The sequence below is a fragment of the Anopheles ziemanni genome, chromosome 3, assembly GCF_943734765.1.
Source record: "Anopheles ziemanni chromosome 3, idAnoZiCoDA_A2_x.2, whole genome shotgun sequence".
NCBI classification, from domain to species: domain Eukaryota; kingdom Metazoa; phylum Arthropoda; class Insecta; order Diptera; family Culicidae; genus Anopheles; species Anopheles ziemanni.
In genome coordinates, this window is record NC_080706.1 from 74,630,976 (window position 1) to 74,658,504 (window position 27,529).

General features: G+C 46.5%; 1 protein-coding gene across 2 annotated transcripts; it reads right to left on the reverse strand.

Annotated features, from left to right (window-relative positions):
* On the reverse strand, positions 1–27,373 carry LOC131289627 (tubulin beta-3 chain). 2 transcript variants are annotated; one of them, XM_058318923.1, is made up of 5 exons: positions 27,352–27,373; positions 25,621–25,685; positions 1,923–2,031; positions 1,029–1,270; positions 1–954 (listed from the first exon to the last, which is right to left on the reverse strand). In XM_058318923.1, exons 2-5 carry the CDS (start codon positions 25,675–25,677, stop codon positions 1–3), a joined length of 1,362 nt encoding a protein of 453 aa, XP_058174906.1. In that variant the 5' UTR covers positions 25,678–25,685; positions 27,352–27,373. The 2 variants fall into 2 exon arrangements, with proteins under 2 accessions (XP_058174906.1, XP_058174905.1); XM_058318922.1 differs by lacking the exon at positions 27,352–27,373 and having other exon boundaries at positions 1,029–1,273; positions 25,621–25,677.
* Between the last annotated feature and the right edge of the window lie 156 nt (positions 27,374–27,529).

Genomic DNA, 27,529 nt, shown 5'->3' on the forward strand with positions numbered 1-27,529 from the left:
TCAGACGCATTCGCCCTCCATCTCGTCCTGGCATTCCTCCTGCTCGAACTCGTCGTCGGCGGTCGCCTCTTGGTACTGCTGGTACTCGGACACCAAATCGTTCATGTTGCTCTCGGCCTCGGTGAACTCCATCTCGTCCATACCCTCGCCGGTGTACCAATGCAAGAAGGCCTTGCGACGGAACATAGCGGAGAACTGCTCGGAGATGCGCTTGAACAGCTCCTGGATGGCGGTGGTGTTGCCGATGAACGTCGACGACATCTTGAGCCCCTTCGGCGGAATATCACAGACGGCGGTCTTGACGTTGTTCGGGATCCACTCGACGAAGTAGCTGCTGTTCTTGTTCTGCACCGCCAGCATCTGCTCGTCGACCTCCTTCATCGACATGCGCCCACGGAAGACGGCGGCGACCGTCAGGTAGCGACCGTGGCGCGGATCGCACGCGGCCATCATGTTCTTCGCATCGAACATCTGTTGCGTCAGCTCCGGCACGGTCAGTGCGCGGTACTGTTGCGAGCCACGGGACGTCAGCGGCGCGAATCCGGGCATGAAGAAGTGCAGACGCGGGAACGGCACCATGTTGACGGCCAGCTTGCGCAGATCGGCGTTCAGCTGACCCGGGAACCGCAGGCAGGTGGTGACGCCGGACATCGTCAGCGAGACGAGATGGTTCAGATCGCCGTAGCTCGGATTCGGCACCTTCAGCGTGCGGAAGCAGATGTCGTACAGCGCCTCGTTGTCGATGCAGTACGTCTCGTCGGTGTTCTCCACCAGCTGGTGGATCGAGAGCGTCGCATTGTACGGCTCCACCACCGTGTCGGACACCTTCGGCGACGGCACCACCGAGTACGTGTTCATGATGCGATCCGGGTACTCCTCACGGATCTTCGAGATCAGCAGCGTGCCCATACCCGATCCGGTACCTCCGCCGAGCGAGTGCGTCAACTGGAACCCCTAAAAGTATGCAATCACGTGCACACACGGATAAGACAACCGTTCCAAAAGCGAGAAGTTCTACCACAACCTACCTGCAGACAGTCGCAGTTCTCGCACTCCTTGCGCACCACATCCAGCACGGCGTCGACCAACTCAGCACCCTCGGTGTAGTGGCCCTTGGCCCAGTTGTTACCGGCACCGGACTGCCCGAACACAAAGTTATCCGGGCGGAACAGCTTGCCGTACGGGCCGGAGCGGACCGCCTCCATCGTTCCCGGCTCCAGATCGAGCAGGATGGCGCGCGGCACATACTTCCCACCGGACGAGCGGGAAACTGCTGGAAAAAGCCAAAACCCGCACCACACGGCGAATTATAAGATATGATGCTGACGAGCGATCCGATGTTCACCAAACTTCTGATAGAACCATGAATCAGCAAAACAACCAACTACAATTCCTTCCGACAACGTGATTTTTCGAACCGGCGAATGACTCAACATCCGATGCAACCATCCGGGGGAATCGATGCAATTCCCGGCACGTCCTAGAGGTCCACCGTGGGCCATCCTGCCTGCATTCTAATTATTATCGTTTCGAATGACAACGACAACCGGAAGCTATTAATAGCTGGGACAGCGGTCTTCCCTCTTTCGTTGTATCCGCCCAGCTGCGGAATTGCAACATCAAACGCAAATTCTTACTACGTCATCTGTACTCCCCGATAGAACAACTTAATGACGGTACCGCAACGGTTCTACAAACCACGCGCAGTGCCTGAATCGATAATTAACACGAGTAACGGATCAGAGAGTTGGTGGCGTTCAGCTTTGTAGAGACACGGGCAAAAAGAAGCCCAAGGAGTTGTTGCTAGCAAAAGAATTGAACGGTCAGAGTTGTGCTGATTGTATGGGACTATCATTGGATGCAGATGCCTTCTGCTTCTCCTACGTCACTTCTGGCTCTAGATTAGCAGCGCTCGTTCTCACCTGAGGCTTCGTTGTAGTAAACGCTTACGCGTTCCAGCTGTAGATCGGACTCCCCATTGTAGACACCGGTGGCATCAATACCGTGCTCCTCGGAGATGATCTCCCAGAACTGCAACAAAAGAGATGAGGAAATTTTGTAGTGTTAGTGTATGTTGAAATTTCAAAAACTTATTTGTCAGATTCTCTAAATCATGCCCATATATGATACCTTTGCCTACGGTTTACCAAAATAATTAGCTTCCACTTAGGAGTCGCTCGTTAAGCGGGGATCCAAATTTAAAACACTTAATCGGGCCCTTTCAAAGCCCTCTCCAATCCCTAGAGATTTGCCCCGAATCTCCATTTAATTACTTCCTACCCATAAAGCACCGAGAAAACTTGCGTCGTTGGTCATTTTCTCAAATCTTTCCCACCGTTTACGGCCTGTAATAAACTGTATCGAACAGAGGCTCCCGGGCGATCGCCTCAAAAGCGCTAGCGTGCGATAGTAAAACCACTCCAATGCAGGATTCATTAACGCGTATCAAATCAACCCATATGTGCCGGTTGGGACTCCCCTAGGAAGTTTGGTTTAGGCATTCTCCGTTATGTTTCTTTCTCCCAGCGAGGGATCGAAAACCGATCGTTCGATGTGGGTTTCGAGCAGCGCTCCTCCGGAGTGTATTCAGGCGACAAATTTCTTACCGAGTCATTAAAAAATAATTTACGATCCTCCGGGATAAACGGGAACTACCGCGGGTAAGCCCAAGTTTTAGGGAAGGTAAGCTTTAACACGCTCGAATTAGTTTGCATCGAGCCATGGTGACATTTTGCTTCGTTCCTGGGAACTCTAGGAAGCTGAACGTAATTCATCTCCGGCAGGGAAAACAGTCATAATTCTCCAACGCTCTCCGGGAAACGTTCGAGGAAGTTTACGGCCAACACAACCCATCCAACCAAACACCCTTTATGTGACCGCAAAAGGTTCCTGATCCCGCGTACCGTTTATCTAATCCACGGCAGCCATAATCGGTGTCGCGTAGCACTTCGTCTACTAGCGTTTGTCAGAGAGTTCCCGAAAAACCACTCGAAAAGGTCTCATGCAAAAGGGAAAACGCATGTCCGAAGGCGCTTGTTAACATTTTCATAGAAATAAAAATTAAATTTAACGACCCCTGGCGGTACTTCTGTGGGTCGTTCGATTGTGGTTTTCCCCGAGTCGGGAGGGACTCGTCCCGAGAGCGACACACTCCACCCCGAGGAAAAGTGGCGGGACCTTAAAAATAAACTACCGCGCGGGGACAGATTGCCCCAAACAAGGAAGACCCGACGGCGGCGTGCAGTGGAGTTAATGACTATAAATAAATCAGACCTCTTGCATCGGTGCATCGGTGCGGTGCCAACCCAAGGGAACCAACGCGGTCCGCACGCACGCAATGTGCGTTTTGTCTTCGGCTACCGGGGTTGACAGCGGTCGTCAATTAGTTTGGAAAAACGGAAAACGAAACGAAAGAAAAAGCGCACGCAGGGAAATTCAATGCTGTCGGCTTGAGTGGCATGATGAGACCTTTCCGGGGCTTAGCGTTTCCGTTCGCTACCGCGAGTGAGGTTAAACGGTCTTTCCACGTGGTCATCTTGCGGAGCCGGGTCATTCATCTTCCCAATGTGGTATCCCAACGTCCGGTGGTTTTCGGTGGCGAGGGATTGTCTTTCACCTAAGCTGAGATTAAAGAAATGGTGACTGCGCTGGGTCGTAAACTAGAGCGACGTATTCATTCATTTGACGGGTTTTTTTGAGTTCAGCTCCCGAAAGCGGAGAGTCTGCGCTGACATTGACGACGATACGGAAGTGACAACATATCACTCGCGAAAGCGCAACATAAATCACGGCCTGCATGCAAGTGAAACGCCAGCTTTCCCGGCCAGCATCCGGGACCGACTATCCCCCGGAAAACGGTCCACGTCCATCCAACTGTCTTCGAGGCATTTTCTCGCTCCACCGAATTACTAGCGCCAACTTCTTCCAAAAATAAATCCCCAAAAAGGGTTAGCGTTTTCCCTCCAATTTCGTGGAGAGAAAGAAAAAACGCACCAGAAGAAGGTTCCCACCTCGGCCCACGCTCGTACCCTGGCGTCACTGTGTGGCGTCAGACAGGCTTTGTTGATGTGTCAGGCGATAACTCTTTCCTAGGATTTGGTTGTTATGGTTTGGAGGAAAAATAAAAAAATAGACCGAGAAGGGGTTTTTTCCGAAGTGCCGACAGAAGTTCGGCGAGAACGAACGGAGAGTCTAATTAAAAACTCATGTAACATTCTCGCGCTGCATTCATTAGGCGCTTCCTGTTGAATGCTTGTAACGAAAGCATTGGAACTAGCTACCGACATCATTTTTCGATACGAGATCACGCCAAGACCACGATCGCCAGGAGGATAATGGACCTAAAACGCATGACCACCCCCGATCCCGCTATCTAACTTCTTAAACTGTCTATGAAAATCTAATTTGAAAGCGAAATGTAAACTTATATTATGTTAGTTAGATGGTTAGTTATGTCTCTTCTAAATTATAGCCCCAGAACTACAAAACGATTTTTCTGGAGGGCTTCCCGTCAAACACATGACTCACATGGTCGGATATCTGGGCTAAAGGGCCATAAAGGGAGTTGGCTCACATCACCACCACGAACATCAAACAGCGTGTCAGCATGCAGAGGCTCCATGGGACCCCCTGTGGACCTCCAGAAGCTCCCCGGGTCCCATTCCGGTGGCACAATTTTCGAAAGAAATTCACTTGTAGAACATCTCATAAACCCATCATCTTGGCCACCCCTTCCGGGCTAGCAAAGCGTGACACAATAATTTACTGTTCCATGTACGATTGTTTAGAAGCATGCAGGAATTACCGGACGGGTCGACATCCTATCCACCGAAAATCAAAAAAACAAAACTACCGTTCCGCTCGCCCGAAATCGGTATGCGGTCGAACCATAAACGAAATGTTTCAAAACCAGCGTTCCGTAGACTTGACTTCCTTTTTTAACGACTCCTCTTGGCACCCCGCAACCAAAGGCACCGCCCGGTCGTGGTTCCTTTGCCGAAAAGGGTGGCCCAAAAACAGTAGAGAAGCCGCACGCACGAACGCACGAACGCTCCATTGGTCGTTAACAGTGGAACTTCTGCGGTCCTGGAAGCTAACGGATGAGGAGCTAAATTATAAGAATCAACCGACATCGAGAGGGCTCGGCTAGGCTGCGGTCTACTCATCGCTACATAACTGTCACTTCCGATCAACAGGGAAGGTTAAGGTTTTCCCGTTCGCTCGAGGTATCACGCAACTGGGTCGGGTTGACAATTTACATACAAACAATAGACAAAGTACCGTCGTGTATGGAACACAATCATTCCCCCGAGTTTCCAATCACATCGCATCGATTAGAATACCTTCGCGAATGGTTATACGTGCCTGTTTGAAGACGTTCTAGACAAGCATTACGACATGGATCGTGTTGCTATGCTCGGGAGTTTTTCTCTGTTCACGCAAGTTTGAGGATCACACAATGGAAGGTCTACGGGTGGCCAATGGTATTCTTCGAACAAAGTCATCAGGAGGACACATCTGCGTTACCCTCGCCGTCACCCCAACCAGACGTCACGGATTTGGTAGCGAATAATATTTGTTTATTGTACCCCGCAATTAAGGCGTTCTATTCAGTAAACCCCAGGAGACCTCGTCACTGATCTGGCGTGGAGCAATAATTCGACTTCCGGACGAAGAAGCACCCGCAGCAACAGAGGATGGCTTGTTGGTCACGGTGGTTGCGGGACGTGACTAGTTGGGATTTGTACACCCGCGGTTGCCACCAGACCACCTCGAATAACCATGGGAAGTTTGTCCGAGTGGCCTTGGAGACCTTCCCGTCTCGTGTGCTTCCCATTGCGCTATTGCGCTTATAGAAGGCGTTTCGAATCGGAGAGCTCTCGTGTGGACCTGAACCCCGCTGTAGTCTCACGCTAGGCTTTTGGCGAAATCGGTCCCTAAATGATGACGATCCAACGTGGAGTCCAACTGCGCTCAGGTTCATCATCCCCGTCGTCCGACATAGACCAGACTTCGGGCGACCACTGCATCGGGTACGTTCACCTTTCGCGTTCGTCCAGGTCATCGTCCAGGTCGTCGAACAGACATGCCGCCGTGTGGGAGCAACATAATTTATCTTTCACATTCACAGTTCGGCCTATTTTCAGCACTCGCACTCTGCAAGGGACACTCTTCTGTCAAGAAGTCCCAGCTTCCACCACCACCGGGACCTCCTTCGGGTCGCCAAGTTGGAAAATGTTTCTGCATCTCCCGAAATGCATCTCCACCATCGCATAAAGAACGCATCTCTGGCGGTGCATCATGTATATGCCTGGCGGCGCACGACCGGCCGCACTGGCTTATTAGTATTTTTAGACACCGCGGAGCATAATTTATGGCCCCCGCGACACCAGCATGCGTTTGCTACGCCTTTTCGGTGGGGAAGCGATCTGCTCAATGATCGATGCGATAAGCGTGAAAGTTGTGCTGGGGACAGGAAAACGCGGAAATATTCGGCGTGGTGATGCGTGACGAATAAAAAAGATATGAAATGAAGTTATGATACAACGGTTTTATTATTTGATTTCGATGAAGATCATGATTTTATGGAGTTGTGGAGTTGACGGTGGCACATGTTCTATCTTTTATGACTATCGTCTTAGCACGTCTGCAAGCATTTTATTCCCGTTTTACAGCTGCTATTGGATTTGCTTGGATTTCTTCTCACTCGACTTAATGCGTGACTAATTTTTAAGCACAGTTCTGGGAAAAATATTCACCGGAATTCTACTCTTGATGCCTGATGATGAATCATTCTCATTCATCCAACATGTTTACGATATGTTTTATGACATGTTCTTCGCCGTCGACATGCGTGTTCTGTCATTCAATCCGCTGTACCTTTCCACAAAAAACATTTCGCCACATCGACGCCATCGACAACTTCCTATAAGACGTATGTCGCATCCCGTGCAGCTGCAACCTGAACGTCATTAACATCAGAATGCAATATCGAACTTCTACGGCCCTGAAATGTGAACTCCATGTGTCCCCCATCCGCTCCCCGGGACCGAGACATCCGTCCGGAGTTCCGGCATGAACCCATAAAACTGCTACAAAGTAACGTTCTGAAGTTCTTCCAGCTCAACCAAGGCTGAAGAAGGCGTCTCACTTTTGGCTTTGTTTTGGCCAAAGGTCTGGTGCAGTATGGTCCGGCGAATGGAATATTTTATTTCATCACCGACGGACATATGTTCGGGGTCACATCAGGAAGCAACCACTCTCACTTTTTTGCTCACAAAGGAAGCAACACATCGACGAAAGAAACCGTCGAGAAAGAACGTTCGAACGTGCCCGTCTCCGGGCAGAAATTTGCAGTGCACGTCCGGAAAGAACATTTTCGAGCACACATTAGCACTTTCCCGGTGACTTCATGCTCGAGTTGGTTCGCTTGTGCTGCTTGTGGTGTTTTCTCTCGCCGATGCTTTCAGACAAAAACCAAACCGAAGATCGAGTGGAAGAGATGGGTTTCGAAGGAGAAGGTTATTCGACGCTCCAGAACCAGAGGATCCGTCGCGAATCCGAATCCCCCATCCGACAATGCGAATGTGTTGTTATTGTCTGGCTGTTTGCGGGGCCAGACTTTCGTCAACCAACTCCGGCTCCAATTATCTCCTTTCCCCCTCCCGCCGATTGGACCCGGCAAGACCTCATCAAGACATCATGAATGGTAAGTGGGATTGCTGACATTCCCGGCCATCGGATCCGCGTCCGGGCCCGGGCACGGAATGGAATTTAACGCCGTCGCGAAATGGAGCGTCGCGAACGATCAACGAGCTCGATTGGAGGGCGCACACCATTTCTTATTGTTCGCGACAATTAGTTAAAGCGCAGCCATTAATGGGCATGTCGGTATGATTAATACAAATGTCCCCCACGAGCGGGTGCATTCGACCGATACGGATTAGTCATTGGCGGGGAAAAAAACTAGCAAGAGCAAAAGTAAAACAAATGCGTACAGCTGCCGAGCGGAATTGGCCATGTTGAGAAGCTGAGCGTGACGCCGACTCGGAAAATGAAGCTGTAAAAATAGGTCGAAGTGTTTAAATAATGTATATCGTTCTGAGTAATAACATCACCCGTAAACCAAAGATGATTAACACTAGAGTACATTGCTTTGGAAACTTGTGATGTTGTTTTTTAACGGTCATTTGATCGCTCATTTAAAAACGCTACAACGTCCCTGAATTCGTGGATTTTTTAAAATTTTCCATTGGTTTCGTATTATTCCGTACACGAGCGTTTCGATAGATTGTGTGAGATGCGTGACTATGAAATCGTTTTTTTTCTTCAATTTTAGTAATCGCAAAACTATGACTTTTTCTTAATATTGCATAATGTATTTGATTGATAGCTCCTTTTTTTAATTTATATTATGCATTTTGTAGATATAAAAGTTGGAAAGAACTCGAATTTACTCTTTTTTTACATCAAATTAGCAAAATGGTGCAAACGCGAAAAGATAACCAAAAATATAGCAAAAAGTAGGCATTTACAGATTTGAAAAATAGGGGTGGTCAACTTAGTTCTCAGAGCTGGTCGTACAAAAATATCTAAAACTTTTAGTTCAAATGTAGGTTTGAATTTTAAGAAAGGTCTTTTTTAAGAAAAAAGTTTCAGCCGTGTTCAAGATATTAAAATCGAAAATTACGTTGAAGTCAAATGGCAGCTATTTTAATTCGAGTGTTATATAAGAGAAGTTATTGTTAAGATAAGCTTTCACAATATTGTTTCATTTATTTATTTGTCGTCAAGCAAGTGTACCAAACTAAACATAACTTATTTCGAAGTTAAGTTCACAGTTGAAGTAAAGATAAGAATTACCGATGATTGGAATTAACAAAATGTTTAATCATTGATTTTGATATTGTTAGACCTATAAAAACGGAATGCTCGTCATAACTTGGCATAATATGATGAAGTGGTCCAAATCTTGCATATTTCGTACGGTATTGGTCAATTGCAAATAAGTCTCTGTTTCTTAATTGTCGAGACGGTACATAAATATTTAGTTGTCACAAAATCCCTGGTGAATCTATGCGTTGTGAATGTTCGCTTGGAGTCTATAACGACCCCCAATTCTCTTACTTTAGTTGAGAATTAGTTGAATCGAGTCACTGACTTACAGGGTTTACCATTTGATAGGACAAACTAATCAGATGATACGACAAACGCAGTAGATGAATCCACAAACGTGACAGATGACAAGCCAAGTGAGGCATGTATACCACAATCGTGGCAGATGATATCACAATTGTGAGAGATGATAGCACAAGCCGGTACGATGGTGGCAGTGAAGTACCAAAATATTTTTTATGGAAAGTATTCCGTTTTGTGATTTAGCATATTTCCAAGCGAAATGGTATATCATTTGATTTCTTTTTAAAGAAACAATTCTATTTGTCATTCTCTTCGATGAGTTGACGACATCTAGTAAGACAAGCTTCTCGTTGGAGTCATTTTTATTCCACAATATTGGAAACCACGAATTCTTTCACGTCTTGTTCAAACTCACGTCACGTAAGTCAAAACTAACAGAACGTTTATTTCTACCACAAATGTGTCACACTGGAATAGAGTTAACAGCACGAATACCCCGTCCGAAAAAAAACATCCCCTACAGCTGATCGCATGGAACGACCATCGTCAGGATCCAATTACCTCATCCGGTTATGACTAAAAACGAAGGCTACCATCCATGTACCCAAAAGAAAGGAAAACAACAACGCTTCAACAACCCGAAAACTGCACCGAAAACTGGCACTGCTTAATCGCCGTTCATCTTAATCGCTTCCAACCGTACAACTTGACGACCCAAAATTGGCCGTACGGTACCGCTCGAGCTCGACATGATGATCATCTTGCTACTGAGTGAAACAGGGTTAAATAAAAAAGACCCGGAACGAAAGAAAGGCAAACAGAACATTATCATAAACCATAATAAACGGTCTCCACCCCGCGGATGAACTCGATACCACAACATCAATCTTGGCGCGTGGAACCGGGTTTTGTAAACGCGTTATTTTGCAGACCCGCGTGAAGAAGAACTAGAAGCAGGTGTGTGCGAAGAACCTCCTTCCTGTTGATCCTTGAAGAAGTTGTAGAAGAGATGGAAGCGGGCCTGGAGTGTTGTTTTTCCACCGAAGAAGCTCACATTAGGAGCAAGAAATCGTTGTCACGCCACAACGCGATGCGATCAATGTCGTTCGCCTTCGGGAAGGCGTGTGGAAAATGCCCCCGCCTCGGTGTGGCGTGTGCCTACCAGGCCGCAATTAGCGTGATGAGAGCAATTTGAATCAGTTTAACGTCGACCGGTGGAGTAGCGGTTCTTGACGATCGACACGATGATCGCTTCGCTCGACGGACGGCAGAATTCACACCTCATAAGTCTTCGGGAAAGCCTTGTTTTTTCGTAGTAGAACGCGGCGGAAGTCGTTTCCGTGCCCGAATTCCTATCCGAAATAGATCTGTCCATTGTTTTGTCGGTCCGTGTGAACTTGTAGTTCACTTGTACAAAACGACATAATTCGACTGTTTCATATTTTTAAGACCATTTTCGAACGCAATCTGTGATTATGGCGACATGCCTCACCTCTAACGGTTTCAGCACCGACGCTTGTTTCTTCCCTCCCGACGAATCTCGTTCCAAATCGCGCGCGCGATGGAAACATGCATCAAGTCGGACACGTTGGGACAGTTTTTTTCTCCAGCATCGAGTGACATTTATATGCCTTCCGTAACGCAGGCCCCCGGGAAATTGGTTCAACTTTCCACCGTTACCGCGTGTTCGGGAGAAAATGAATGTGTTCCTCTTCCGGTCGAGAAAGCACTCCAACAAACCCGAAAACCTCTTTCTCGGGCGAGCAATAATTCGTGCGGGTCCAGAAGTCATGTAAGTTTTTTAAATTTAAATCACCCCATGTTAAATCACAATCCATTAAATGTCCAAATTAAACACACAACAAAAAAAAATGCCTCTCCGGTAGTAAAAGAAAAATCAAACGCCACACGCGGACAGACTAACGGTGCACCAATCACGCTTTTCACCTCACGTCACCATCGCACCTCTTAAATATCCCCCCCGTCCGTCAGCGGGCGAGCTATCTGATTTTAAAATGCAAATCGTGAACGAACGAACGATCATTTATTTTTTCGTTTTCTTTCCCGGACAAGCGATATCATAATGGCTGCTTGTTACAAAAATTGTCCCGCAACGCGCTTTTCGAAATTTAATCTGCACGCTTGGTTTAGGTAGAAAGTGTCTTGTAAAGAGACACAAAGAGGTGCCATTCACTTAATTAATATACAATTGAGATGTATTTCGATATCGAAAAAAGCCCAAAATCATGTGGAACTGATGGCCGTTGAATAAATCATTTCAAACCCTTCACAATTTCCTTTTTTAATTTTTAACTCAAAGATAACCAACGTGGGGTTTGATTATGTCGGTAAAAAAATACCTCCAAAACGTTCATATTACTTTTTCCCGGCAACGGAACCGAAACCGATAAGATCTTCACGTCGAAGGGCTTCATATTTCACCGCGTGTGCATTAACCTCGATCATGAAGCACGTGCATATGTCGCTCGGGTTGGGCTCTCCACATTCCTTCCTGATTGATGTACGTTCGCTCCTATCTTCGCTTTACGTTTATGGAGTTTTTTTTTTTTGAACCCAACGATCCACCTTCACACACCTCCGTCTATCGAACTCATCAAATCGATCAAAATTCCATCGAACCACGATCGGTTTTGGGGAGGGAAAAACAGCGTGGGGGAGGACCGTGACCGTCATAATTACAGCACACCCGGTGTAACACCAGGCGTAACCCAAATTCGCCCCAGCGATTACGGTCCATGCACTCCAGTGCCTCCCCCTCGCAATGCAACGCCGTCCACCCAGGTGGCAATTAGCGTGGTAATTAATGGATTTTCCACACGTGGGTGAAAATCGGTTCCAGCCGCATGTTTGCGTTAATCATGTAGGTTTTATTTCCGCGTTCGATACGGTGGTCAAACGTTGCTTCGAGCTTTCCGGGCGAAGAAAATGCTTGTTTTCACCTCTATTTTTCCCCCAAGATGTTGTCGCGCCGTGTCTCGCTGTCGAAAAGACGGGAAAGATTTATTCGAAAATAAAAAAAAACCCGTTGGGCGGAAATGAACCGAAGGAAAAGACGATGAGCCAAATTCTTTCCCTCCCTCCTTTCTCCGGTCTCGCTGTCTGCGAAAATTGTGGTCGCATGAAAATTCGCAAACCGTAGCCGACGCCACACCCCACCCGTCCGCGGGCCACGCCATCTCGCAATTTCTAATTCCAACCAGCATGCGTTGTTTAGCACGGCTTATTTTTATTTCTTTTGCTTGCTCTCCTTCCGTTGAATCAGCTTATTGAAAAATTTTCTCCGCGAAGAAAAGCGCCCCCAAAACAGCGAACCGCTCCCGAGCCCGAGCGAAATGTAGGTTCTCCCCCCAATTTATCGTCTTCAGCGGCTTCCACACCGGTTGCTGCTAGCCAAACGTATCCTCCTCCACCGTTCGATCGATCAAGCGATCGACGGCGATCGACGTCAGCGGTGGATTGCAGATTTTCCGCCCTCCTCACCCCAATCGACCGCCCATGACCCAGTTTCACGCACTCCTACCGCTCCACGTCTTCTCTTTCGATCCAATTTGACAAATGAAGTGCGCGTGCGAGCCAGACGAACGGAATCCGGGGCGCTTATTTTTGCTGCTCGGAGCAGATTAACTTCCACCGACCGCCTTTGGGCTTTTCCCCGGTTCAGCTTGGAGCAATCGGTTCAACGAAAGGCGTATTTCAGCAATTGAAAATACTGCGAACTCAAGAAGGCTCTATAGAATAACAACTCGTTTAAAAAGAGCATGATTTATGCTTAAGTTTAAATTACTTCGTTATATACCTAGTACATATTTTTGTTTTTATTTTTGTTGTATGAAGTTTAATGTACACTTAAAATTAGAAAACTGCTGAAACCGTTCACTCATCAAGTTCCTTCCTCCGTTGATTCCTGGTTTTTAATAAATTTATCTTATTTTTATATTTGAAACTCAGTTTTACTAAACACAAACATAAAGTTCTCTACAGTGAACAAACATGAAAGATCTCTACATTGGTTAGCAGGAAAACAACACATTATGAAAATGCATAAAATCTATAACTTCTGTCGCACAAACCAAAAATTGTCTACAACTTTCGGCAAGCTTTACGTAGAAGATTAATTAAACGTAGAAATGTTGGGGTTTTCATTGAAATTAACCTAAATGGTTCTAATGTAAAAAAACCATCTATCCGCGTATGCATGCGACATATGCCAAGGAGTATTCATTAAATTTCATATAGTAAGGTTTATACTACTCGGTAAAATATCAATCATTTGAAATATGTCATAATTTTAAAAATAAAATGAAATCACTCAAAACAACTAAATGTAAAAAAAATAGTAAGTTATGTCCAAAACTGAATTTAGACCGGTGTTTCCTGAAAGTATTTCAAATAAATTTTTGTTGGAAAGAGTCAAAACATAACTTTAGAATAAGCATAAAAATATAACTCCCAAATAAAGTGTGCTCAATTATAAGATTATTGTTTTTCAAACAATCACCAAATGTTGTTGATGACTTCTTTTTACATAATTTCCAACATTTTTCTCGTTTTAGCAAATTTTTATTTAAAATAATTTTCCCTAACATTTTCATCCTTTCGATAGTGACGATTTGAAGAGTTATTTATTCAATTTATCAGTACAAGCCACTGGCTAAAACATGTTCACCGGTGCATTACTTTACAGGAGCTAATTACAGAAACACGAATCAATTAATCAGCGCACAAGATTAATGAAAAATAGGGCACGGTTGGTTGAGCGTTTTTTTAACTTTATTTAAGAGCCGTTAGTATTTTTGCAATTTCTTTACAGCTCCTCGTTAGCCATTAACCGTTTCTTCGACGCATTCCAGCGTGATTGTTCAGTGAACAGGTGTGTTCAAGTTAATAGAGACATGCCCGAATAATTTAGATTATGTGTTGGCGTAGTGTTAGCAAAGTAGTGTTTCCCTTGATTTTCGTCTGCGAATTTTGTACTGACTTTTCTTCTTATAGTACACCTGCCAGTTTGTCGCGAACAATTTTCACATTTTCCCAGCCCACCATTAACTACTTTGGACAGGTTAACGGCCAAGCTGCTGGAAAGCGGTAAAAAAGCTTCAATCACTTACGTTCCGTAGAAAACAATGAAGCCAAATCGACTTTCCAATTTCGCAACCATTCATCCAGCGTCCACCACCCCCGGAAGCACCGACCATCCGTCTGTCACAGCATGAATCGTTCAATCGTCGTTCCGTGGCCGGCCAGTTTTCCATTGGCCCCCCGTAAAAGAAAAGCCAATCCAAAGATCGATCCATCCGGTACCGTACCGTCGTTTTGTTTTTCTTTTTTTTCTAAATGAACTCACGAAATGACAATTAACTTTGCGCGAACGGCCGGGTGGCGGGAGGGGAGGGGGCATCCGGAAAATCGATTCGCAGATTTGCCATTTGCCAAATGGGCATCAAAAGGGAAAAAAAACTGGAGAACACGATGGGAGCGATCGCGAAACACGTTGGACAAACAAAACGAGAAAACACAAACGATGGAATCAATTTCAATGCTCTACTTTCAGTCGGTGCTCGGCTTGAAGCCGATTTCTATTTTCCTTGCCACTTCCCCCGTGGAGAGATTACTTCTCATGTTTTTTGTTTGAAATGGCAAACATTACCATTTTTTTGGTGGCAAGGGGAACATTATGGGCTCGAGAATTATTACCTTTTATTAGGAGATTTTTGGTCGGAGCCAACGAAATGGAAAATACATTCAAAGTGTTGTTGCAGATGTTTACAACTAAAAATAATTTTCTCGTACCATAAACATCAGTAGGAAGTCGAAACAAAACTAACCGAAAAACAAAACAGCACGTAAAACATTATGCTGCGTAAAGCGTTCGAAACTGATAAGACAAAACGGTGACGCAAATTAAATGTTGTACCTTCAGAAAGGTCCGTGGGAAAAGTGAAAACAAATAAACCGGACACCGGAAATGCTCTTTCCAACGACACACGCACATTGGCAGCCGAAAGGCATTAGACTTTCGCTTGTTTTCTTCTTCTCGCACCGAAATTCCGAACCGACTGGAAGCGCCTTTTTTTCTTTCCCGTCGATCGCCATTTCTTCCATCGTTGACAGCTCGCGTCATGTTTTCATCTTTTCTCCTGCCAAAGGGAGGACGGGTGGGAAAGGAGAGGAAATTTGCATCGCGGACAAAGTGGAATGGGTGCTGTCAGCATCGCGCCACGCAGGTACGGAACCCCGCCATGCACTCGGGCCGCTCAAAAGCTGTTGTAAATGATATTAACTCGATTTGGCAGCCCAGGGTTTACAGGGGCGTGCTTCAAGAGTTCAAGAGGGGTCCCCGGGGCTGGACACGGTGGATTTGCGCGGCAACCGCGGGGAGGTAAAAGATGAAAGCCAAATTGGCCCCTCATCAACCCGAAGCGGACTGAGCCGACTCACTCACTCGATATAGTGGCAATCTTAATCAGTCATGCTTAACCCTTAACTTAGCCGCCCGAGCCGCCTCTAGGTCCTCCCGTTCCCGTTCCGTTCGGCATTCAGCAGAAAGGAGCCGTCGGAGTGGGGGCATGGCCGGGCGTGCCACCGTTACAGATTTTCGCCTTCCCCCCTTCGTGTGTAGGGTTGATTGATGCTAGCAGATAAATTTTTCGCATTTTCATCGCCACGCTTCTCCAAGGCTTCTCCAAGGTTTCTTCGGCGTCGAGGTAAGACGGTACGTTGCATTCCACCACCGCGGTGGCTCGTTCGTCACACGAAGTATTTTCCTACCGCAAGGAAAATTGTCCGCGGTGAAGAGCAGAAGAGCTCATCGTAGCATTAACACTCTAAGCCGGATTAAAGAAGTCTTAGCTTCTCGCGCAAGTGAATTATGTTACGGTTCAGCGAGTGGCAGGAAATGGCGCGAATATTGCGGTGAGCAATCAAGAACGGAATGGCGAAGTAGGCAAGGAAACGAATCCCCTCCCCCCTCCCCCACCGCACCAGACGCACCTTCCTTTGGGGTTTGACGACAAAGTAGATGAGGGATGGCGAACAAATCAGGGTCTTGTTTCGAGCTAATTAATTTCCCCCCTTTGGTCATATCTCTTTTTCTTCTCGCGAATCATAACTCCATCGAGGAATAAGGTGAGATCAACAATTCTTCAAAGGTTGGACATATTTTCCGCTCCCTTGCATGAACTCTTTCACAAAAAGGTTTGTAGAGCTACCAGCAGGTAGACTATTCCAAAAAACCTACCTTTTAGACACTGTGTTCAACAAGGAATTTTGGTAAATACTAATCTCAAGTGTCCAGCAGGTTCGTCTCACGCTTACCTGGAATTAAAGAAACAAATGGAAAGTTAGCATTAATAACGATGAATTTGCTGGTTGCCTTTTCTCTGGAAACATAATTCTGGAACAACTCAAATCACATCGAATTGGAGCAACACCGTTTTGGGTGAAAGCAAACATATCAAACAGTCCGTACGCAAATGAACGCTTGTCGAAATTGGAAAGAAATAGTTGCGCACACGGAAACAAGTCGTCCTCCACTCGAGGCGCAATCTTTCTGGAAGGTTTGGCATCGTTTCGTAAAACGCACGGACAATGATCCTCTCCCATTACTTCGCTTATCATTACGCGAAACGAAGAAAAACTGAAGCTTCCTAAAAGCAGCAGCAAAAACCGAGGCGTCCACAAACAAACCTTAACAATTTCTCCTCCAGCCAACAAACGGAGCATAACGGTCGGACAACAACGATTGTGATTGCATTTGGGCGAGCGATTCAGCGCTCAAGACCCGATTGCGAGCCATCGACCGGCCTCCCCGGCAGGCGGATCCTCTACGTGACCTCGATAAGCGTGCCTTCAATTGGATCTAGCGCTTTCGTTCGCTCATCCAGAACCAACAGCGGTGCAGTTCCCTCTGATAACGGCAAAGGCCCTCGGAATCGAGAGGATTCTGTTTGCCCAACAAAAGAACAATTAACGTTGCCGCCCTGGCAGAAAAAGTCGGACCTCTCTCGCGACTTCTTGTTATGTCCATGTTGTGCCGCGAGGGGAAAGTTTAATTAATTGTATCAAATTAAATTACAGCCCGCGTCGACCGTCCGAACTTCTGGGACTGCGATCGCGATTTTCGTCGGTTCTTGGGCGTGAGTCAGAGCGTCGTCCGATGCCACTGAGGACGATTGCCGGCAATTAGCTCCATTTTAATCATGCGCTTTCTATTTCAACATCGCGTGACTGCGCCGCAATGTCCAGCCCCGGCGTTTAAGGCCGGGTGCGTGTTTAGAGGCGATGTATTTTTAGCTCGCCAAAACCGTTCCCGAGTTGGCGAAATACCTAGAACTCCTGGTCCGATCTCGTTCTGCTGCGACACATTCCTAATCAGACGCGCAGCCTCTGAGGGAGGGGTTTGGTGCCAAAATGACGGCACTCGAAAAGATGCGCGCAGGTTCCGAGATCCACAGTCACCAGAAGGTACAACATTTTTGGAGGTACTTCACGGTTCCAAGAAGACTAGCTACGAATGCGATCGGCTTAGGTTGGGCCGCTGACAAACATGGTTTAAATTTAGAGTTTCAATACAACACCAACCGCAAGTCCCAGCATGGCAGAAAGGGTGTTCCCATTGGGCGGGAGTTTGCAAAGAGATTTCCCTAAATGCAACAACGACGCATCCCGAGCTCGTTGATAACTTGGCACATCATTAAAGGCACAAAACGCGAGCTCAGGGTGTGACTGAGGGACGAACGAAGCCTAAGTGTAGAGACGACGCACACTTCAAATGCCTGTACGACATGTTTGTGCAGGGAGGGTGGACAACAAGTGCAACAAGAAAGCCGCACTTGTAGGCATGAAAGTGAAAATTTACCACGTTTCCCCTTTTTGGGTGCATGTCGTCTGCAGCATCGACTTGAGGAGATTTATTTTTAACACCGGGAACATGTACTCGAGCCAGTGTAAGGCGTCAGATTTGGTTGTTCCTGGAAGAATCTCTTGACTTAGCGAGTCTATATTGATTCCATCTTCAGACTAATTTGGTCTAATTTTACTGTTTTATTATTACGTTTAGAAGTGGAGTAGTCTTGTAAGAGACAAACATGATTGGATAAGTCACCAAAGAAATGTGAATATATAAATGTTTGGATATATGACAATAAACACGCCATCCAAACCTCTAATACAAGAGGAGATTCAACACAAGAACCCTACATGGCCGTCAGAAGTTTGTCAAAAATACCTCGGAGAATAATTACCTTTATGTTCTTCGTAAAGAGATAGAATGAAAGGCCGCTGTTTCGTATAAAACACTTGTGCAAACAGAGCCCACCTCAAAACTGATCGAAGAGATCGTCATGCTAAGATAGCAATCGAAGGAACTTGTTCTACACGAACTCGAGATACGTCCGTAGCATAACTAATTGTCAACTAATGTCGCGGAATGTTCGGAGGAACTCCAATCTTCGTGCCCGGTAGGCTCGCACGGTAGCGTTCTCCATTGTTATTGCGGCCAGGAAGTTGCCCCGGTTAAGAGAACAATTGTCCGAAATTGTCGACACATAACGATTTTGTGGTTGGCTGACCAAAAGGAAAAATGGCTTTATTTGGGCTCCCATGACATTGACCCGTGATGGAAACGAACCGCTGGGGCTTTCGTTCACCGCGAACCAGTCCGACAGGTTTCTGCGCTCGGCCCATTCCAGTCAAGGACACTAATGCCCCGCCCGACGTCCCGGTTGTCTGTCATTCGCGTCACGCACATCAAACGACGACAATTTTGCAATCGCAGCCCAAAAACCGCGAACTGCCGCCGGCAAGACATTCCGTATTCCGGTGAAGCGCTCCGAGGCAACGACGGAGGATGGCCGTATCAACCCCCGTCCCTTGTCAGCATTAGCTTCTTCTTCCTGTCCGGTCGGGTTGGGTCCGCTTTTTGACAGCTGCGTGTTTTACATCACAAAACCGGGCTGGAACGGTGAGGAGGCGGGAGCTTGTATCGGAAGCCCTGGAAAAGACCTGCACGACATTGGTGTCTTGGTGGCTCCCGATTTCGAGCTGCACGCTGTCGATCGTGTATCGTGTTTCACTTCACGCGTCATGTTTAGTTATTTAACAGAATGGACCTCCACATTCTGATCGACCAGACGCTTGGTCTCTTTCTCCCTCCGGCCGATCGTTGACCTCGGTAGACCATTTTCTCCGTCGCCTTTCGGAACCAGAAGTAGCGCATCATTAACACCGTCGCCGAAGCGCCGAAAACTCCTAGAACTCGGTGCGCCGCGGTGCATCAGATCTTCATCTCAACCTCTGGGAATCTAAACACATGGGACAGCACTGCACATCAAGCTTGCACTAATTACGCCGGGAGACAGCAGACGCCTACCCTACGAAAGGCGGGAAAGTCCAAAGACCTCCCCGCGAGTCACGAGCTGTGAAGTTTTCCGGGTAGGGATCCGTAGGGGACTTCCAAAAATATCACCGCCAGGTTGCATCAACTAACTCAGAGTTTACTGGACCACACCGTACAGAAGCATCGATGGGTCTGCATGAACCTGCAACCAGCCGACCCGAAGCCGGTCGGCGACTCAAGTTAATTATCGATGTTAATTACTTGTTTAGAGCACCGGCGGCCGTTTTGTCTAGGGCCAGAATTTCTAGGAAGTGAGAAACAAACCAAAAACCGGCCGCCGAGGAACACACACGCAAAGTCACGCCGAACCACCGGAGGTACTCTTCTGGATCACCAGAACGCATACGTTGATGGCCAGTTTGTGGCAACTGCGAGAAGCTCTTCGGTGAAGTCTTGGAAGGTAGGATGCTTCACTGGTAAAGCTACCCGATGGCGCGGTGACTTTTGCGATGATGATGTTAATTAATCTTTAGTTGTATGGCTCCATCACGAAGCAATAATTTTGATATAATGATTTTTGTTTTTGATTTTATTAACAACAAGTTCTAATATCTTGGAAATCGATTTCATTATATATATATATTTTATAGATATCAGATTATGTAGTCGTAACTCCAAAGTGTGCAAATCATATTATCGTTAAACAATTAAGGTAACACGTCAATATGTCCAAAATTATGAAAAGGATTTATCAAAAGCTAAATTATAAATTTGAAAAAGTGTTACGCAATGAAGTGGCGAATTCCAGGTATCGAAAAACTGTGCCAACATTAAGGAATGTAAATAGAGGAAACTATTTATCTTCGTAATAAACTTTATGAACTCGACTCCTCGAAAAGAAATATTTGCTAACCGACGTACAAGATAACAGTTCAACAACGCACCACATTCAGCTCGCTCGACTCTCGTGTTTGCCAGCCGGCAGCTGGCGCGGATGCACCGCATCGAAATCCCATCATTCAATGTTTAGATTGACGGTTGTCCGATAAGGCGTTTCCATATTGATCGCCTAATCGTGATCGGACTCTTCTACGGTTCCTGAGTTCCCCGAAATTTCATACTCAGTGGGGGGAAACCACAAAGCTGAGTAGCTTATTACTTCACCGAACTCGATTCCGGGTGGTGGTTTATGCTATTTTATACCGTACTTAATGCGTCACTTGCTATTACTTCAAGACAGATAAATCATCCCTCTTCGACTTAGTAATAGCAGCTTCCTGGCATTTTAAGGGTTTAACCAACGGTGTAAAATAATACTCATTAGGCTATCTCTAAGGCTAAGATACACAGGGACCTGTTGGAGCTGTGCTCCCACGCGCCAAATTCCCACCGTCCCTTAGAGATTTTGACTGGGCAGATCAAAGTTGCAGCCTCAGATCCGCCGTTCACCGAACCGATCGGGTTTCTTCATTAATCTATCCTTCGGAAAGTTCTTAGTAGCAAACAGCCGGTTCTGGCGTGGATGCAGCGAACCATTGCGGAACCCATCCGGGCAGCACACAGCACCTCTACGACGGAGGCTTAAGCACAAACGGAGCACGGAGTAATAATGCCCATAACTCATAACCGATTCGCTACGGCACCGGGCTTCAGGTAGTCCCAGAATCATCGTGCACTGAACCGTGCGCACCTCGGATGGGTTTGATTTAATTTTCCCTCTCCCGCGAATGGGGGAAAAATCAGCTACCAGAGCCTTCTGCAGTCCGCAGTCCAGAACACGCGAGCCGCTTGTTGATCGGCTTTGGCCTTTGAAAACCGGACGTCGCTCGGTACTTCGCGAATCGTGGCGTTGCCGGAGTTTAATGACTCCCGCGCGGGGCGTTAGAAGTTTAAGCTGAGGAGCACGGGCAAGCAGTGCATTTATGGCCCGCGGGGGCCTTCTCGTTCCCGTTTTCGCTGCCGCTTTTCGACACCACCACTACCGGGCGGCTACCGGGAAGAAACCCAAGCCCGAAAGAGGGGTGGGGCCGACGATGACGAACCAAAAACAATCGAACCGTGACGGCGCTGTCTTGAGATTGAACCGGTGGCGTTTGGCAAAAAGGGCATAATAAAACTCGTCACCGGGCGTAAACACGGTTTGCGGGTTACCATAAAGCTCGGGTCTGTTTCGGTGTCCGTGGACAACCGTTATCTTATGCCAGAAAAGTCCGAATTTAGATCCCTGATTTGGCTCAATAAAATTTGCTGCTGTAAAATTTGCCGAGATTGATTTCCAGTTTACGATTGTGATTTAAATAGAACTTATCTTTCGATTATGTTACAGCGAGTTAGCTCAACTTTTCAACCACAAAGGTGTATTCGCCCTGGAATGCTACCCTTAATGAGTCTTAATGCGTCCGATTATCCAAGCCTAGGGTAGGATATGCTTTCATACAGGAAAAGTGTGGAAACTAATTGGAAATTCTATCCCATCGCCATTCGCACACCTCATCCCAACGGCATACCAATCGATTGTTCGGTGATCTTCGGTGGCAAACGAAGCTCGGCAATCGAAGTTGGCGTGAGATTGCGCTTCAGAGATTTGCGGTTTTGTGGTCTCGACCTGCAGGAGTCACTGCGAGATTCCCGAGCCGATTCCGCACAGAGAACAAGTGTTGAACGCAGCGGAGTGGAAACTCTTCCACCTGACGTTCAACCACATCGCAACCCGACATGCTGACAGATGGGAAGGTTACGTCTTGTTTGCTTTTTACCTTACGTTTGCGAATTCAAGCCAATCATCGGAACGCTAACGGAAAAGCTCCAGAGACCAGCCGCGGCTCGGGTGCGCACCTAACCTCGACCTCGACTCGCAGTTGCTCGCGTTGACTAGACGGCCATATTTGGAAGCCATTTTGCTAGTTCGCAAATAGAGTGGTCTACTACATTTACGCACAATATGGCTGATGGAGCAGGTGCCCGCGAGCGGTGGGTCACTGTTTATGTAATCAGAACGATACCATGCAGAGACCCTTATTGAGAGGATGTTGGTTTTTGCTAAGCGGTACTTCCAATGGAGTTATTTCTTTGGACTTAAAGCTAGTGTTTTGCTATATGCACACCGCGGCAGCCTAATCTAGTGGTGTTCCAAATTGGGTGGAATAAGATTTTCATTACTTCATTACTTCATTGGATCGGGTGGAAACTTATCTTCCCAGCTGCACTTAACCTTTGCACTGGGTGAAAGTACGTTCACTTAAGGGTCACGCTTTCATTAAGGGTTAGTGGCATGTTAATTCGAAGCCAAACCAGCCAACCCAAACCGTCGGCGGGAGGTTTCTTACTTTCCATTCCAACCTCCCTGGGCAGGTTCAAATCATTTCTTGTCTCTATTATTAATGTTGTTTTGACACTGGGTAATCATGAGATATGCGTGTGCACCTGACTGTGTCGCTTCACGATGACGATGGAATGGGATTTCCATTTCGAGACATTCGAGAGAAAAACCAAAAAACGAAGGCTTGAGCCACTACAATTCACCATCCGACCACGTATATGCGTTTCTTTCCCGGCGCGTGTGATTTATAATCTAATTCACTTTGGAGCTTCCCGTGCTCCAAAACCATTAGTGTTCCCATTCATTCCGCTCGCCCATCACGCCATCGTGTCTTTTGGTTTCCATATTTTTTTTTCGTTTCATTTCGCTTGGAGAAAGGTTTTCATCTTTTTGGTTTTTCCTCCTTCATATCTGCCACGGAGTGTGTGCGTGAGATAGTTCTCTTTTCGCGCTACCGAGGGCCGTGTGTGAGCCAAATAAAACACTTGGAGCAGCATGCTATGGAATGCTATGAATGAAATGAATATGGCGAAGAAAAAAAACGGCTGACACTCCCAAAACCCAACGCGGGAAGGGTCAAGGTTGAAGACGGTTTTTGTTTTATTTCTCATGGCTCAGCGCAAAACTGCAGACTAAGGACTAAAGGCTCACTGGCCGAGTGGTTAAGCGTTCATATACTTGAAATGTTGTTAAAAGCAAAGGCAACCGACAAAAACTTCGGTGTGTGTGATGTTTCCAGAGCAAGATATGGCCTTTTTTCTCTCCACTCAATCATTAGCTAATGTTTATATTTGGTGGGTTTGTTTAGCTGTTTTATTTTTTTTGTAGAATTCAGTTTTTTTAAATAAATTATCATGCGTGAACCGCCCAACTGACTGATAGGGTAATATCGCGTCTGCTTCGTGTTGGTCGGCACGTTACGCTTTGCCCCCTTCACCATGTCGTTTGCGATACGAGACGATAGGGCAACTCCAACGCGGGACGTTCACACGCAGAATGATGCCATGGAACCGTGCAGCACACACTCTCCATCATTTGATGACGTTTGATTAGCAACGCCTGTCTACCCTTTTTCGCAATTGTGATTTTCACTTCAAGATATATAGCAATTTTTGTGAGTAATTGCTAAAAGACTCTGTTGGTTGAACACCCGAATCAGAAATCACCCTTGACTCACCGGTTTACGATTGGTCAAACAAAAACACTTGTCGTGATTCGCAAGGAAGTGATAAGCTGATAACAACGCTGGCGAGATGATTGGACTCTTAAGACCGACGAAATCCGAGCGGGGCTCTTCAGCGTAACACTTATCGACACTTATCTCCTGAAGTGAGTGGCGAAAGATTCCAACGAAAACGGCACACGATCGTTCGTTTGCAAACGACAAACAAAATGCGCCTGGGAAAGTGTTTATCTTGCAACGCGCAGCCTGCTGCGTCGTCTGTCTGCCTGCAATGATTCATATGCCGGTTGTATGGGATTCTTCTCAACTGAGATGAGTGTGCGTGGCATTCTACTGCCGGTCTAGCCTTTCAGGCATATGCATATTTATTGTTGTTCTTTTTTTGAGTCATGGTATTTCCCTCCTTGCGAGCCTTCGGAGATGTAGCTCGGTTGATAAACATGTGGTACACACATGTGCCTTACCTCCGCTATGGAAAGATCAGCTCAACTTTTCAGGCAACTGTGCACGTGTTGCAAAAATATAAGACCACGCCGCTGCCAGCACCGACTTCCAACACAGGAAGGCGTCAAAAGGAAACCAAAATGCTGATAAAGCTGTACTATACACCATATCGTTCCTCCGTCCAAGGGTACCAGTGCAGAACCCGACCCGACACCAGATATCAGCTGAGGTCCCGTGGGAGGTCGTTACACTGCACAAACGCTTCCTTTTCGTTTTCTTCCCGACTTCCAGTGGTGCGGCCTCTGTTCTCCAGTGTTCCATTTCTCCCCCCGCACCCGTCTCTATCTCTTTCTGACGTCCCAGTGGCCATCCATTCCGAGCCGAGCTGGGAGCCGCTTCGCTGATTCGCAAATCCGCACCGGAACGGCTCCGGGGCGCGCGATCTGCTTGAAGCTCGGCTCGCGGATCCCGTTCGCGAAAACGTCAGACCTCCGGGCGGTCAGTCATGCCGAACGGAGGCCGTTAATTAGAATGGGTACGCCAATCGGGCGTTGCTAGCTTCCAGCGAGCAAAACCTAGACCTAGGGCTGGATATCTAATGCTGCTCCAGCTACTCTATCCCGATAGGCAGGCGGAATGATGGCAATTTCGCGTCGTCTGGCCTTAAACCCTCTTTCGTCCGCGGTAAGAGCAATGCGAATGGGTACGGGCGGAAGAAGCAGACGGGGCTGATTATTTCGTGAAGCAAAGCGCCCGGAGCGAGGCCACGACGGCATGGCCGGATGTGGCCGCGTCGTGGCAAATGGTCGTGGCGATGCAGCAGCACCACCACGCCGGCATCAGCTCCACATGCCACCAGAACAAAGAGCGCATGGTAAGATCTTGTTTTCGTTTGTTTTTCCCTTCAGTTCGGAGAAAAGACAAGAAAACAAGGTCTATCGCAGGGTGTACGACAACTTCCGAGATAGTCCTATCGCAATGCCGATGTTCCAGTGCAAAAGTTTGAACCGACTCTTATCTAACAGTTGCCAACATAGGGAAAGTACGCCCAGAATTGGGATCTTTTGAGAAGAAAGTGTAAACTCAAAGATAGTTTGCAATGTAGACCAGATATAACTCGACTTTCTGAACTCCTGCATAATGTTAAAGACATATCCCAGTCACACTCGAACATCTTACCTTAGCTCCAATCTGGTTACCGCACTGACCGGCCTGCAGGTGCACGATTTCTCTCATGGTGGCGGCGGAAAGGTTCTGGACAAACGGTCACAAAGAGTTTTGGAAGCAACGAATTCACGCACGCAACGAGCGCTCACTAGGCACAAGATCACTGCTCCAACGGGAAAGATCGACTGGCGATCCCAAAACTTGCACGAACGACTCACAAAAGCCACAGAACGGGATTGTAGGCTGTAGAAAGGCAAGCGCAGCTATCGATCCGAAACGATCCGACCACGAGCAAAGTCAGCTACCGACTGAACCAACCGTTCAACTGCAACCGACGATCGAGGCTGTGGGACTGCGGGAACACACACGCGAGACGCTGCTCGAAAAGTGCACGCACACGTGAGATCTGCTCGAAACACGTTGCTGTGAGTTGCAAACTCAAACGCGATGAGAGAGAAACGGAGAGAGCGGGAGAGAGAGAGAGTGAAGGACCACGCGGGAGGCTGCGATGTCGTGATTTTCCGTGGAAAACACTCGTGTTTCCTTCCGGCGTGCAGAAAGCGAACCTTTACTCGACTACCCAAACCGTTCGATGCAACGTGCAAGCGCCGACTGGACGATAGCGCCGGCTGGATGGGAAATTTTATCATCTGCTGGCGAGGGCCGACCGCGACGATCGCGTGCGGAAGTGTGTATGCGTGCGTGGAAAACTCGCCCGACGAGCTTCGCCTTCTTGCTTTTTGCTGAGGTGAGACAATCCGCAAATCAAATCTCCCCACCTCAAGAATGGAGCAATAGGACAGACGAAGCTGACGGAGGTGACAGCTAAGTTCAGGCTCGATCTAGTAAAGTGGAGGCTCGTCGGTTTGATGCCCGGAGCTTCGAAGCTCGGTGATAAGCCTCTCAAAGTAAACCTCTCGAACGGGCCTAGTCTATGATTCACTACGTAGCCCGATAAGATAATGGAAACAGCATAATGTGAGTTGTTGATTTGTTGAACCCAAGCATTTATTGTTTTAATCGGACGTAAAGGTCCTTACTCACATTTGGGTTTATTTTTGCTTTATTTAATCAACCTCTATATAATATTTACGAGGTGACGTTAGAATTGTTTTATAATTTATTTGCCTGAGTTCAAGCCCTTTAATCATTTTGGATTATTCAAACTACGCTTTGTATGAAACTCATCAACCATTACACGCTTGTTACATACAGCAATCCTTTACTAATTTTTTTTATCTATCATAGCTTTTTTATTATCTTAATTATTTTCCTCTTCATTTTATTCATTTCTCCTTCCTCTTCTTCTTATCTCATTACTACTTTGTTACCTGAATCAATTTGTTTTTATTGTCTGACAAATTTCTTTCCAATTTTTAAACCATTTTTATTTATGCAAACTTTGTTTTGTTTAAAACCCATCAACCATTACATATTTGTTTTTTTTAGCATTATTTTACTAATTAAAAATTGTTTATCTTCTTTTTCTTTGTTATCATTTTCCCTGCTTTGATACTTAATCACTATCCAGTTTTTTTTTAACATTTTTTAATTTATTCAAATTTTGCTTTGTATGAAACTCATTAAGTATGACTTATTTTTTAATCCATTTTGTTTTAGTTAAACCTTCCTCCTCTACTATTTAAATAACTTAATAAATTTCTTGCTTTATTTTATACTTTATTTTGTTTTTTTACTAGTCAGAATGATTGTTCTACTTCTTTTTCTTCTTGTTTTACTTCTTCTTCTTCTTCTTCTTCGTCTTCTTCTTTTTCTTCTCCTGTTGTATAACCTTTATCACATTCATACCATTTTCATATGAAAAACAGTGTTTATGAGGTTCCGGCGACGGTTGAGCTCTACAAAGTCATCTGAAAACCCCATCCGAACTTTCCTCATGGCGTTCGATCATGGGCAATAC

What these genes read in the sequence shown, in the direction of transcription:
- LOC131289627 (XM_058318922.1), bottom strand. Translation starts at nt 25,677, where the DNA reads ATGAGAGAAATCGTGCACCTGCAGGCCGGTCAGTGCGGTAACCAGATT. An exon ending in TTACTACAACGAAGCCTCAG is followed by an intron (nt 1,274 to 1,922) that starts GTGAGAACGAGC and finishes GGCTTTTTCCAG; the next exon opens with CAGTTTCCCGCTCGTCCGGT. An exon ending in AGAACTGCGACTGTCTGCAG is followed by an intron (nt 955 to 1,028) that starts GTAGGTTGTGGT and finishes GCATACTTTTAG; the next exon opens with GGGTTCCAGTTGACGCACTC.